General features: G+C 36.1%; 1 protein-coding gene across 5 annotated transcripts in view; it reads right to left on the bottom strand.

Annotated features, from left to right (window-relative positions):
* Positions 1-2,770: 2,770 nt before the first annotated feature.
* Positions 2,771-13,906, bottom strand: part of HNF4G (hepatocyte nuclear factor 4 gamma) — a 61,774-nt gene continuing 50,638 nt past the window's right edge. For all 5 annotated transcript variants that reach the window (XM_069004970.1, XM_069004971.1, XM_069004972.1 and 2 more), the window contains 6 exons: positions 9,427-9,582; positions 7,243-7,330; positions 4,389-4,541; positions 3,973-4,209; positions 3,372-3,494; positions 2,771-2,982 (listed from right to left, as the gene is read on the bottom strand). In XM_069004970.1, the coding sequence (XP_068861071.1) occupies positions 2,864-2,982; positions 3,372-3,494; positions 3,973-4,209; positions 4,389-4,541; positions 7,243-7,330; positions 9,427-9,582 (876 nt within the window). In that variant the 3' untranslated portion in view covers positions 2,771-2,863. The remainder of the gene's footprint in view (positions 2,983-3,371; positions 3,495-3,972; positions 4,210-4,388; positions 4,542-7,242; positions 7,331-9,426; positions 9,583-13,906) is intronic.

The following is a 13,906-nucleotide window of genomic DNA, read 5'->3' as shown; positions in this document are numbered from 1 at the left end:
ATTCAAAAATGTAATATATCATACAAAATAGACAACAGCTTTTTGTCAGATAAAATACTAAAGTATATTTTTCCTCCAGTACATTTTGGCAGTGTGAAAACATTTTATTGTACACTTGATATCTAAAGTTCATTGTGAAAAATAAACTAAGCTATTATGCACATCTCTTATATAAGGCAAGGGTGGCCAGCTTGGGGACTAATCTTTATTTCCAGTTATATGTTTTTAGTCAGACCAATACTGCCATTATGTTTATGCAACTGACTTCCTTTATCTGACCCAGTTAATTCATGCAGATCCACCTAGAGTCCAACACTCTTTCTATGACAAGTACACAAAAGTGAGCCTAATCAGTAAACTTTTCTTTTGAGCTGCTCAGTATCTCTCACATTTGTTTTACCTTTGTGTCTCACTGTAGAGCATTGGTGGCCACCTTGTAAAAATAGCACAGTCCAGATACCCTTAAAGTTAATGGCAGAACTTCAGTACATTATTCTGTCATAAAAACTCATACTAAAAGGAACTTGTAAAAAGAGCAATGCATTAATAAAAAACAAACAGTAAACAGCAAAAAGAAAAATAATCTAAAAAGCAAAAGGCAAACATTAATAGTTACTGTACACAGACTTTACAAAAGCAACTACTTTAAAATAAAAAAGAAACACATTGTCTACCTGGTGATAGGTGCATTCTTATTAAAGCCTTTTGAATGTTCAGGTCAGCTCAGCATTTACTGTGTTGTATTTCTTGCCTACAAAAATGTATTTGAAGAATCATTCCAGATTGTTTGAGCAACTTTTACAAGCCAAAGGAGTAACTGCACCATCTCTGGATGCTGTGATCAATGAAGGTGTGTGGTTCAGGATGATCCACATCTTACCTTGAAGAATTTCTGACTCCACTATGTTTTCTCTTTGCAATAGTTCAGCAAACTTCAATATTTTATTATCTCTTTTCTGTCTGTTTCTCTCTTACCTATCTTCTGGGAAGAAAGTCTACTTTAAAGTACTAAGAAAAAATCATTGCTGTCTGGAATAAATAAAATGTGCAAAGTGGTGATTTTCTTATGATGTTATTATTGTATGAACAACATATAATTTCATATATCATAAAAGATTACTTTCACAAATTGTAACTGAGTAGTATAAATGCCCCAAGTGAGCATGTGTCACAAGGTTCACTTTGTGCAAATTCACAGAGGGTTCAAATCCAGAGGGGTTGTTAGGGACTCCAGAGACAAAAGTTAGTCAATGTTGTATCCCCCAGACTGGGAGGGGTGGAAGAGGTGGAGAAAGGGGTTCATCACAGAAAATCAAGTCATCCCATGTTTCTGAAAACTCTTAAAAATTGAGAGGATGAGTATTTGGTGTGCTGTCTTCTGGCTATCTTCTCTTGAAATACAATGGCTCAAACCAGGAACACCTGGAGCTGAATTCAGGCACATTTGCCACTGCAATTAGTAAGTCATACCTTTCCAAACACAGAGCTACTATATCAATTACAACTTCTCTGTATGTGAATATTAGTGATTGCTGAAACATGCATTTACCAGCCAGTTAGACAAATAAACACAATGGCTACTCTTAGAGTAAACCAAACATCACAAAGTATACTCCAGCCCTGAGGTCAAATGGCATGGTTCTAGTTAGACCTCATTGCAGTCTACAGCTTCCTCATAAGGGCAAGAGGAGGGGTAGGCACTGATCTCTGTGGTGACCAGTGACAGGAACCAAGGGCATGGCCTGAAGCTGTGTTAGGGGAGGTTTAGGCTGGATATTAGGAAAAGGTTCTTCACCTGGAGCGTGGTTGGGCACTGGAACAGATTCTCCAGGGAAGAGGTCACAAAAAAGCCCGACAGAGTTCAAGAAGCACTTGGACAACCCTTTCAGGCACATGGTGTGACTCTTGGGGATGGTGCTGTGCAAGGCCAGGAGTCAGACTTGATGATCCTTGTGGGACCCTTCCAACTCAGGATATCCTATGGTTCTGTGATACTCTCTGTACCCCTAAAGAGAGGGGCTGTACCCAAAGAACCTGGTGAAAAGTTTCCCTAGACTCGCCTAATTCCCAAAGCGTGCCCAGGAATTTTTTGGTAAAGTAGTACTAGTTAGTCCTAACCAAAAAGCCTACCAGTCCTTGTTCTAACTATTTATCAATATAAATGCTTCAGCACTGGCCAATTGACTATATAGAGACCTTATTGTATATATACTTTCAAAACAGGATTTTTTAATATAGTTGGGTTTTTCTTTCCATTAAGTATATTTTCCTTTTTTTTTTCAATTTGTGTGCTTTTTGGTAGCCTACTGTTCTACTACTAGTGGAATCTTGGCTTTTGCCTGATTAACCCACTTTTCCAAGTCTACAATTCACAGCTAAACAAGCACTAAACAGTTCCATTACGATGAAAATTATATACACATCTAAAACAATAATATTAAGACAACAACTAAAACAGGAAATAAAAACATGAATCTGTGCAGTAATAAGATCTAAAAATAATATCAACCTCTATACATATTTGTCAGACTGCAGCATCCATAGTTACAGTTTGCATGCAGCAGTCAGAACAGCATTACTTTCCAAATCATAAGGTGTTTTAAGGAACACCCACAGTAGTGGCTGCTGCGGAAATAATTTCCTTTATCAACCTGAGATTTAAATGTGCAAGTGTTCTACCAATCTATCTAGTGCATGAAAAGGAAGGGGAGAAGGGAAGGAAGGAAGGAAGGAAGGAAGGAAGGAAGGAAGGAAGGAAGGAAGGAAGGAAGGAAGGAAGGAAGGAAGGAAGGAAGGAAGGAAGGAAGGAAGGAAGGAAGGAAGGAAGGAAGGAAGGAATGATAAGACAGAGACAGAAATATTATCACAATGGTTTTTGTTTCAAAATAGATTGCTGTGCAATGACTGAAGCTTGATTTGCAGACATTTTGTATTCTTGCCCAGAGCCTTGTGGAGGGGAAGGTAATGGAGTTTCTGGAGTTGCTGAAAAAGAACATAGAAAGAGTTACATCTTTTTATAGACTGGTCTACTCTGGATATACACACTACTGCACTGAAAGGGAGTCCTGTTGCATTTGACATGCTAGGGAAACAGGATATTTTAATTATCAGAATTTTTAGTTTATTAAAGATTGTGCATGTAAAAACAATGATATATCATAATGGTGTTGAATTTTTAAAATTTAATTAAATTCAAGTCAAAGTCTCTTACTTAACACCATTTATATACATACATTTTTAATGCACAATTATTTTAATTTAAGAATGATGATGAAATAGCTCTATGAACACTGACAGGCCACCATTCTAATTAATATTTTAAAATTAAACAGTGAAATGTTATGACAGAAGGCTAACTTGCAATTACTTACGTATCTGTTCTGTATGTACAGGAGCAGACATTGAACTTATGAGGACAGTTTGGCCAGTTAATGGATCTTGGGCTAAGTGAGGATGCATTGGATGATGCAGATGACTGGCATCATTAGAGGTACCTGCAAAAATAACATGAGCATATATCAATTCAAAAGAGCATGTTGTTGCCAGTGACTTATACTTCAGTAATTACATTTCCACAGAGTAAATATTTTGATTGGCAATTTGAATAATTGCCTCTGGGTATTCATTAAACAATTTAACCAGACTTCAAGCATATTAAGCACTGCGTTTATTTTCACTGTTTTGACTGCAATTACAGTGCATTTCATGAAATATTTGTAAGGATTCTTTAATCTGCCTAGGGAATTGTAAGACAACCCAGCAGTTACTGAGAAATACATAGCACAATCTGTCACTGTAGAACTAAGTTAACAAGATGAACTGCCAAGACAAGAAGACTTTAGCTAACAGTTACACAACCCAAAGCTCAGACAGCGAGTCAGAGTGGTAGCTTAGATCAGGATTCCCTCAACATCTCAACATGCTAAATTCAACATAAGACAAGACGGTAAATTTAACAAATTGTTAGCTTACCTCCCAGCAACATTTCCTGAAGCAAACTGTCAATTTTAACAATCCCAAATAGCTTAACCAATTGTATCTGCTCAATCATTTGCCAAGTGATACTTTGGAGTGTAGGCAGTAGAAGAAGAAGTTCTCCAAATCTTCCTCTGGAGTCGTACTGACGGTCATTAATATAATCCTCTAAACTGATTTGGACTTGGAATCGCATATTCTTAATCTTCAGTGGATTACTCAAGCCTTTTGCATCTTAAAAAATGACAAAAACTGAAAGTCAAGGCATATCATGATTTGGGAGGAGCATCTTACTGTTTTTCATTTTATTCTTTTCCATTCAGCTAGATAACATGAACAGATGCTACATTCACAAAAACTACTTTCAATGCAATTACATGTAAAATAATTGAGAGATATTTTTGCAAAAATACCTGGATCAAAAAACACAATTGCTTTCAAGCAAGCATATTCATTGTCATCTATCTGAATTTCCTGGAAAGGACGAACTAATTCATCCAGAATCCGATTTGCCACCCGACAGATCTCTACTTCAGTGCTGTTGCGATGAATTATGTAATTGTTGCCTTGGAGAGAAAGAATACCAACATGTGAATTAATAGAAACATTTTGATGTAATGTATTAGTTGAAGGCAATTTCAAAAGTACATTTCATATTGCTTAATCAAGTTAATAATTTTTTTAAGTAATGACTCTCCCTTGCATCACACACAACTTTTCTTTGCAAACAGAGTATATGTGCGAATTATAGCTGTCACCCTGTAAATAATCTATACATAAAAGTATGCCAACATGTGGAGTTGCTGATTAGTCCACAGGACCAAAGTTTGTATTTGAATGTACAAGTATGAAGGAGTAGACCTTTATGTTTAAATAACAGATAAATATACTAATAAATTTATCTTAAAATGTCTTCTTCCCTGATTAAAATAATATATCCCAAGATGAATGACAAGGATTTGTCAATAGACAAGAGGAGATACTGGAAATGCTTCTTTTTCTAATGGATGTTTCTGTTGTTCCTAATAAAATTAGCATTGTAAAATTATCAGTCAAGAATTAATTTTACCTGGGGTTTTTGTTTTTTGGGGTTTTTTTTAAATATCCATTTTGGAGGTCTCCACTATGGCATCTTAATTCACCTTCTGGAGAACAATAGGAATATCACGAAGCTTTCAGAAGCCACCATGCAGTTTTTGAAAGAAAAACTGATAATTATATCACAAGAGGTCCATGTCAAAATTACTCATAAACTTTACAGATACCTGCCTCCAAGTATCATATACAAGCCTTGAAGCCTCAAATTGTTTCTTCTTTTGGTATATATGCTGATGCTGGTGATACTAAATATAATTTTCTTACTATTACATTATCATTATTTTTCTTATTACCTTCTTACTAATTGCAGTAAAACTGCAATTTTTTTTGTTTTGTTTCTGTTAATTTTGTTAGTGAAACTGTATGTAGGGAAATAACTACCTTAAGAAAGCCATTTGTACAGCCTTTATCTTGAAAGGATTGCTGGTGAGAGAAATACCTTCAGACCAAGCCCTTCTTGTCCTGTTAATGTTTTAATATGTGTAAAAATAAATTCAAGCTGATTTATGGCTATGAAAAGGCAGGCCCAAAGAGGAAGGAGAATAAGTAGTAGAAAACGTCCTTGTACCACACTACCAGTGAAGAGACAAATCTGAGTCCATATCCCAAATAGTCTTGCCTCACACCAAAAATCCTGTCCAAGACGACTGTCTTGGGGTGACTTTATGATGTGTATCCCCTATCGCTGCACTATGCCCAGGAATTAACTTTGTGCCTCTCTGTGCCTTTAAACTGAGCCTGAGAGGGGAGAAAGGAAAAAACTGAGTGAACTTTTCAAAACAGTTGTTCAAGGACACAGACACACACTCCTCTGCTTCTGCAGCAGCAAGAGCAGAGGAAGCACCCTTCTTGCTTTTCAGCCAGTTTTTGGCTCCTTTTCTCCGGAGGGAGATGGAGAGGTGAACTTTGTTTCCCTGGGACTTCGGTTTTTCCCTTCTTCTCTTCTGGACTGTTTCAACATCAGAACACATTGGGAGAGTTTTCCACCGAGGCCCTGGAGGTGGGCCCACACCGACCCATCTCCGAGGAGGAGGAGAGAGATCACACCTACAGAAGGACTCTGAAATCTTCCCAGGTTTCTTTCCAAAGGGAGAAGTTTTATTATTTAGCATTTTGCATATGCTTTCCTTGTGTGTTTGTTAAATAAATAGTTTTTTATCTCTTTCACTTTCTTTCAAGGAAAGTTTCTTTTTTTCCCAAACATGGTGGGGGAGGGATGGTTTTAACCTGCCTTCTATCAGAGGATATTTTCCTCCAAATTTGTCCAAACCAGCACAATGACCTACAGACTTCCTTGCGAAACAGCCCCAATAATGAACATGTCTAATGAAACTCTTTTTGGCAGAGTACACTTCAGAGTGGCAGAGTATTGTGTCAAACAAGGCTAACAAATGCCTCATCACATCACCCTCCACACAGGTTCACATCTAATCTTGCAACTGGGACTCCCCATTGCATGAACTAGAAGACATGCTTCCATCACATGACAACATCCTCTTCCCTAACAGCCATGTTCCCTTTATATAACCCAGCACAGGAGCTATTTCAGCTGACCAAGAATATGCTCCTGCAGGTGTGCCTCGGCAGTGTGCCATGGATGCACCCATCTGTCACACAGCAGGGACAGCAGGAATGATGTTTATGGGGTGGTCCTGTGGCAACTGTCGAGGCACCTGTGAGAGGGCTCTTGGGAAAGTGAGTTGCAGGGAACAGGCTATTTAATATTTTAGCCAGTAGAGTCAGAAGGACTCCTGAGAAAGCTCCAGATAGATGGTTTTCATGAAGACTGAAAGCAGTACATGGGCAACATGTTGGCTGTTTCTTTCCTAAGCAAAGGGGTTTTTATGGTGTTTTTGTGGTTGGTATTGTTTTGTTCCATTTTTTTATGGGACAAAGGTGTAGAAAGGACAATAATGTAAGGAGGCAATTGCCAGAAACTCACTTAAATTGTGGTTTCTGGTATCCAATAGACCTTTAGCTGTATTAACTCACATTAAACCATCCACCTGCTTTTGCTAGAACAGGCACGTGACATTATGTCATTAATAGCTATTTAGCATTCACAGAATGCATTGCTTTGATTGTAGCAGTTGTCCCACTTAAGTGATTACATCGTTGCTAATGTACTATAACATCATCATCAGTAAGTAAAACAAAACCAATATTTACCTAAAAGTAAAATGTCCTTATATGCCATGGACCGTTTTGCTGCTCCAAGCAACAGGTGCTCCCCAGCATGTGCTCTTAGCAGGGCAACCTCACAAAAAAACAGCAGACTCGTTAGATGATAAAGCAGTAAGTTTCAATAGGAGCAAAAGAAAAGAGGATGCATATTACTGTGTGTTTGGTACATGTTTAAGACTGTTAAGATTCCAATGTAAAATGTAAAGTGAATGTAAAAATCTTAACATTGTAAAAATAGCACTCTAACTGTCACCCTCTGTCACTTCTAGCATTCTGTCTAGATCTTAAATATCAGGCTCTGCAAAATACTTTTCAATAAATACACTACCTGCATTTATTTCCTAGTGTGTATTCCCTTGACAAAGTTTTCTCTGGCTTTCTAAGTTGACACTAAAGACTCCAGCGGGCTGGAATGGACTGTTACAGTAAATTTGGTTCCATCACTGCTTTTTCTCTTGAACCAAAAATTTATGCAGCATTTAAAAGAGCTTTTTCCCAACAAAGCCAGATATGCTAAAAGAGTCACTATTGTCCACAAAGAGGAATCCAAATTTGTACTGTGAAGGCACTTGTGCTTATTAGTTTACTCTTTGTCACCTATTTACTTTCCTCTGGTTTTAATGTCTGCTTGAAATCTCAGCAACGGCCTTTATTTCCTCAAGGAACTCATCTCTTGACAAGTCATTCTAATCCAAGACAATCACTTTAGGAGAGATATAAAGGTACACAGCACCTGGGTAACACTTATCTGTTAAGACATACCAGGTTCTCAGTAGAGTTACCTTAGCTGCTCTGGCCTCCTCTATGGTTTGTAAATCAGGCTGGCTCCCAGATCAGGAATCGTTTTTTCAAAACCAGATGGCTTATTTTATAACTGAATGCACAATGCCCCTTAGAAACTCATTATCACAAATGAAAAAGTGGCATTTGTTTTATTTCTCAACATCTTTGTCCCTACTTTACTAAGGTACTTAAGGTTTCAGAGTATTTCCCAATATGTACTCTTCAAGCACAGCAGGAGTGTTTTCAGCTTATCATTCTGAGCTGATATTTTATTTTTTTAAATGCAGACAAAAACATTTTAAGGACATTTGATACGTTCTCTTTTCCTTCATGCCATCGAAACAATAAAAGCAGCAATATTTTTTGCTTGCTTTTGTTGCCCTTGTGTAGCCAATGCATTTGAAATTCTCTTTCACATGAGCAGAGTTTTAACTTATTTGAGTATGTTGAGCTTGTGCACGTATGTGCTTTGTGGGTCTGCAAAGACATCACTAAACTCCTGTTTTGGGGGGGTGTCCTGTGGCCTGAAACATGATATTCCTGAAGAAGGATATAAGAGAGAAAGACTCAGTTCAAAACCAAGGATGATCTAGCACTTGCAGGATTTTGTTAAAAACTGAGAGACAGAAGAAACAAAAAGAAGGATTTACACAATTCCAGTTCACAGAGTGATTTTCAAGATTAATCAGATTTTTGTGTGGAATCAAGAGATCCCAAGCAATGAATTAACCTCCTGCTGAGACTGCTTGTCAGAGAACTGCTCACCACATTGTGGAGATACTGGTTCTGGGTTTGCCAGCACAACCTACTCTGAAAGCCAGTGATATATTAGGATATATTACAGATGTGATGATAGATCAGACCTCTGTCATAAAAACCCTTATGAATTTTCAAGATTTGATGCTTTTTTCCCTCACATTTATTATATACAGTATAATTTCAGTACATTGGATTGTATGAAAGATTATTTGCTATGGATTGATATCAGTATGCTTGGTATTTTTTTGAGATGCTATTTGCTTTTGGTTTTTGCAAGTAGAGAAGACCCACTTCAAATTAAATAACATGCTGTCTTAAACCATATTATAATGAAAAGTGAACATGAAATAAATGCTTTTTAAGGTCACAAAAAAATTCTGTTTCCAAAAGACTACAGAAAGAACAAAACACTTAAAGACATGCTGCTTTGCTGCTTCTTTTTGTTAATGTCTTTTCTGTGGTGGTGGTGGTGTTATTTCAAAACTTAAAAAAAAAATTAAGAGGGTGGGTCTAGTACCCAGCTCTATTTGTTCAGACAAAAAGGAATGAGTGCTTCATCATGACATTGAAATATCACAGGAGTAACAGAGCATTAATTAGAGTTTTCTCTTTGTTTTCCTCTTATACCTGGTCATCAAGTGGTAGTTCACAGAAGCCTGGAATATATTTAGCCCATTCCACCAGGACCAAAAGTTGTTGCTTCATAGATTCACAGACATCACTAACACCAGCGATTTTCTTAACATTTATATCAGTGCTAGCACCAGGACTGGAGATTGAGATCTGGACATAATGAGAGAAAAAATGAACAATGTTAAATTCCATATAATTTTATTTTCACTGGTTAACAGAATATTTAAGAAAAAATCACAGCAGTAATTGCAGATGCTCTTGAGAAATTCCTTGACCATAGGGACCATTACCCTGCATGTAAATTATACATTTTTATTTCCCATTATTACCAGTGTGCATTGCAGAATGCTAAAACTTTAATTAATCATATCATGATACAATATCCTCTCATTCCAAAATACTATTTTTAAACACATTAGAGCTCTTTTCATTTGTAGAAGGGAAGTGTTTTGTTTTTTTTTTTCCTTTAAAATGGTTGACATTTACTTCATTTCAGAAAAAAAGAAGAGCTCACAGTGGCATGCAGTAATATTAAGGGATAGAGATATTAAGAGAAAGAGAGTGATAAAGGGTTAGCATGTTGTTCTAGTGAAAAGATAAGTATCATTAACTTTAGAAGGTAAAATAGGGGGGTTTTAGTGCCTGGAGGAGAATGGTTTGCAATGATGAAGCAGCGGTATAGGCAGAGACCTGAGACATTTCAGAGGAAATGTAAAGGATATGTGTGTGCATCAGACCACCTGCAGTGAACAGTGCTCTGTGAAATGGCAAGAGAACAATATCTTTCTGGGCCTGAAGCTGGGGCACTTCTACCGAGCCAAATTCTTAAATTCTTAATGACTTTTCAAGGAAAGGATCAAAACCAGGCTTTCTCTGAAGCAAGGAAGGAAAGCCAACTTAAGATAAAGCCAAACCTGAGAAGGTAAGGTCCGTTTATAGTTGCTATCATACTAGGGAAGCAAAAGAAAAAGGAAGCTGAAAAGGAAAAAAAAAAGAAGAAAGGAAACAGAATGAAAAAGAGAGAAGAAGAAGAAGAAGAAGAAGAAGAAGAAGAAGAAGAAGAAGAAGAAGAAGAAGAAGAAGAAGAAGAAGAAGAAGAAGAAGAAGAAGAAGAAGAAGAAGAAGAAGAAGAAAGAAAAGAAGAAGAAGAAAAAGAAAAAGAAAAAGAAAAAGAAAAAGAAAAAGAAAAAGAAAAAGAAAAAGAAAAAGAAAAAGAAAAAGAAAAAGAAAAAAAAGACAAAGAAAAAGAAAAAGAAAAAAGAAAAAGAAAAAGAAAAAGAAAAAGAAAAAGAAAAAGAAAAAGAAAAAGAAAAAGAAAAAGAAAAAGAAAAAGAAAAAAAAGACAAAGAAAAAGAAAAAGAAAAAGAAAAAGAAAAAGAAAAAGAAAAAGAAAAAGAAAAAGACAAAGACAAAGAAAAAGAAAAAGAAAAAGAAAAAGAAAAAGAAAAAGAAAAAGAAAAAGAAAAAGAAAAAGAAAAAAAGAAAAAGAAAAAAAGAAAAAGAAAAAAAAGACAAAGAAAAAGACAAAGAAAAAGAAAAAGAAAAAGACAAAGACAAAGAAAAAGAAAAAGAAAAAGAAAAAGAAAAAGAAAAAAAGAAAAAGAAAAAAAGAAAAAGAAAAAGAAAAAAAAGACAAAGAAAAAGACAAAGAAAAAGACAAAGAAAAAGAAAAAGACAAAGAAAAAGACAAAGACAAAGACAAAGAAAAAGAAAAAGAAAAAGAAAAAGAAAAAGAAAAAGAAAAAGAAAAAGAAAAAGAAAAAGAAAAAGAAAAAGAAAAAGAAAAAGAAAAAGAAAAAGAAAAAGAAAAAGAAAAAAAGCCATGAAACTGACTTTCCCTTTATGTTTTATTACCGAAAGCATACTCAGAAAATGATGTAGCACAATTATCTTCCTCAGGAAAAGAAAATAATTGTTTGCCCTTCCAACACTACATTCCTACAGTTTTCAGGATAGTGGAAGCTATTTAGGTTGACTCCTACCAGTTCCCCTTCATTCATGTATCCATGTTAAATCCCTCAGTGGGATCTCTGGTGAAATCCCTTATCCTTGTGTAGTCAAAAGGAGTTGAACTTCTGAACTAAAGCTCTGTGCTTCCTACATAATTCAGTAGTGTAAAACACTGAAAACAGCTTAGATATTAATGTCAGTTAACCAGCTGAACATTAGTTCTCAGGGAAATACAGCAGCTAGGCAGGTGAAAAATTCTTCAGACCTATAATTCAAAGGCTATCATGTAGGAAAAAGGTTAGAGGTATTGCCTCTTTGTAGACAGAGAATGTGTGAAATCCATGCTATAATCATGAATCCATTTCTGGCATCTCCTGTACAAAAACCAGGTTGAAAATACTGAATATTGTTCAGGTGAGAGCTACCAGAGTGATTCGTTCTAGAAAACCTTCAGTACAGAAAGAGAGTAAAGAAATTCAATACCCCTTTTCCAGAAGAGTAAAAGGGGTCTTGCTCATGATTCAAAGGTACAAAGAAGAGATTTGTGATAGTAGGTCGCACTCTGATCTACCTGAAAATGATACTAACTATGCACCAGCTAGAAGATAATACATGAAGGTAAAGAAGAAGTAGATTGTTTAATTGTTAGACATAGTGACTCATGAAGTTAATACATTGTCCTTCCCTTAATATATTTTAATCAAAGCTGTGCATTTTTATAAATTACATCTTATATTACAAACTGCAGTCTCCAGGCTGAAATTACTTGGTGAACTTCTGCTGGGGATTCCGGGGATGACTCCAATGGAGTTCATTATGAACCTAGGATTTAATCTCTTGACAAGGATATGAAGCTATGTGTTTTTCAATTTCTATTTCTGTATTGCTTTAACCTGCCTCTCATTTATGGGGTACAACACAGAAGTCACTGATGTGATAACATCATAGACCAGCACAGGTTAGGAGGGACCTTGAAAGATCATCTAATCCAACCTTTTGTGGGAAAGGAATCCTAGAGGAGATTATCTAGCACCCTGTCCAATTGCATCTTGAAAATCTTCAGTGATGAGGACTCCACCACATCCCTGGAAAGGTTGCTCCAGTAATTGCTTGTTCTCACTGTAAAAAATTCTTTCTGGTATTGAGAAGAAACCTTTGCCAGGGTAACTTCTACCATTAATGACTTGATGAACATGACAATATAACACTGTATCCCAATTGTTCTGCAATCCTTCAGGGACAGATTTCTTTATTCATATGAGAGTCCAGCATGCCCTTTTCATATTTACATAATCCTGAAAGCCTCTCCCAGGTCTGTTGGAGAAAAATTATACTTAGACAATTCCCCCCTGTAAGGGATCTTAAGGAACAAAATAACTAATTTTCCCTATTTAATATGAAAATTTCAAAAGGGATGAATGCCACCCTCTTCCTCATTTCACAGCTGAAGTACTTGGATAGTGTTTTGGGACACTATCAACTCTTCTAAGTCTCTTCTCAGGACTGAACTCATCATACAGACCTATGAAATTGAGGGAAAAACAAGTACTTTTAAGACTTTGATTTGCCATCATGTTAATGGAGCCTCTTGGATTTTGAGGCCAAGATTGTATCTTCATATACACTTGACATAGTGGAAGCAATTCTGTTCTACTAAAACATACCAAATAGTAAGTACAATAAATTTGTGTACACACAAGGTGATGGTTTAGGCCCAGAACCTACTGTTTGAAAATAACTTTGTGCTATAAACAGCTGAGGGTGTGATTCTGTTCAAGACAGTTCTTATTCCTGAATTGCATATACCAGTTGGAAATGATTAAGGAGTATTATAAAAAAAGCACAATAAGCAAGTTAAAAAAATTACTAAGGAGATAAAAATAGCTATATTTTTCATACTGTATAGGTATGAAAGGTAGGAAGGTACATTGTATTCATCTGCTCTGCCCGGACATGCAATATGTGCCAAAGACTACTCCCCAGTAATTCCTGCATCAATTCTTTACAGACAGTTCCAGCCTAAGAGAGATGCTGATAAAGGATGAGATTACAAAGCATTTTGGGATGTATAAATCAGTCAGCATGAAATCATAAAGGTGGCAGTTAAATTCTAAGCAAGTTAGTAAGAGGTGCAAGAATGCAGAATCAATGACCATGATTTATCTGAGGTGCAGAAAAGGACTGGAGACTGTTCCATTCAGCAATTGATTGGATAGGAAAAAAAAGAAAAAGAGAAAATGAAGTTCAGATGAGACAAAGAAAATTTAAAAGCAAGATGTGAATAGACTCTGCAGTTGGAACACTTCTGTTTGCCTTACTTATAGTGTCTAAGGATATTAAAAATGGGATTTTCAAAAGAATGTAAGGAAGTGAGTGTCCACACCCCTTTGAATGTAATGGCTTTGGACAAATTTTTCCCTATGTTTGATAGGAAAGGCAGCTTCAAGGATAGATAGATGACACCAGCTGCCTAAGACAGCAACTGATTTAAAAGCAGATAGAACCATAAACCTTTATTAAGAAA

This window comes from Aphelocoma coerulescens, chromosome 2 (assembly GCF_041296385.1).
Source record: "Aphelocoma coerulescens isolate FSJ_1873_10779 chromosome 2, UR_Acoe_1.0, whole genome shotgun sequence".
NCBI classification, from domain to species: domain Eukaryota; kingdom Metazoa; phylum Chordata; class Aves; order Passeriformes; family Corvidae; genus Aphelocoma; species Aphelocoma coerulescens.
This window is presented reverse-complemented; position numbering and strand designations above follow the sequence as displayed.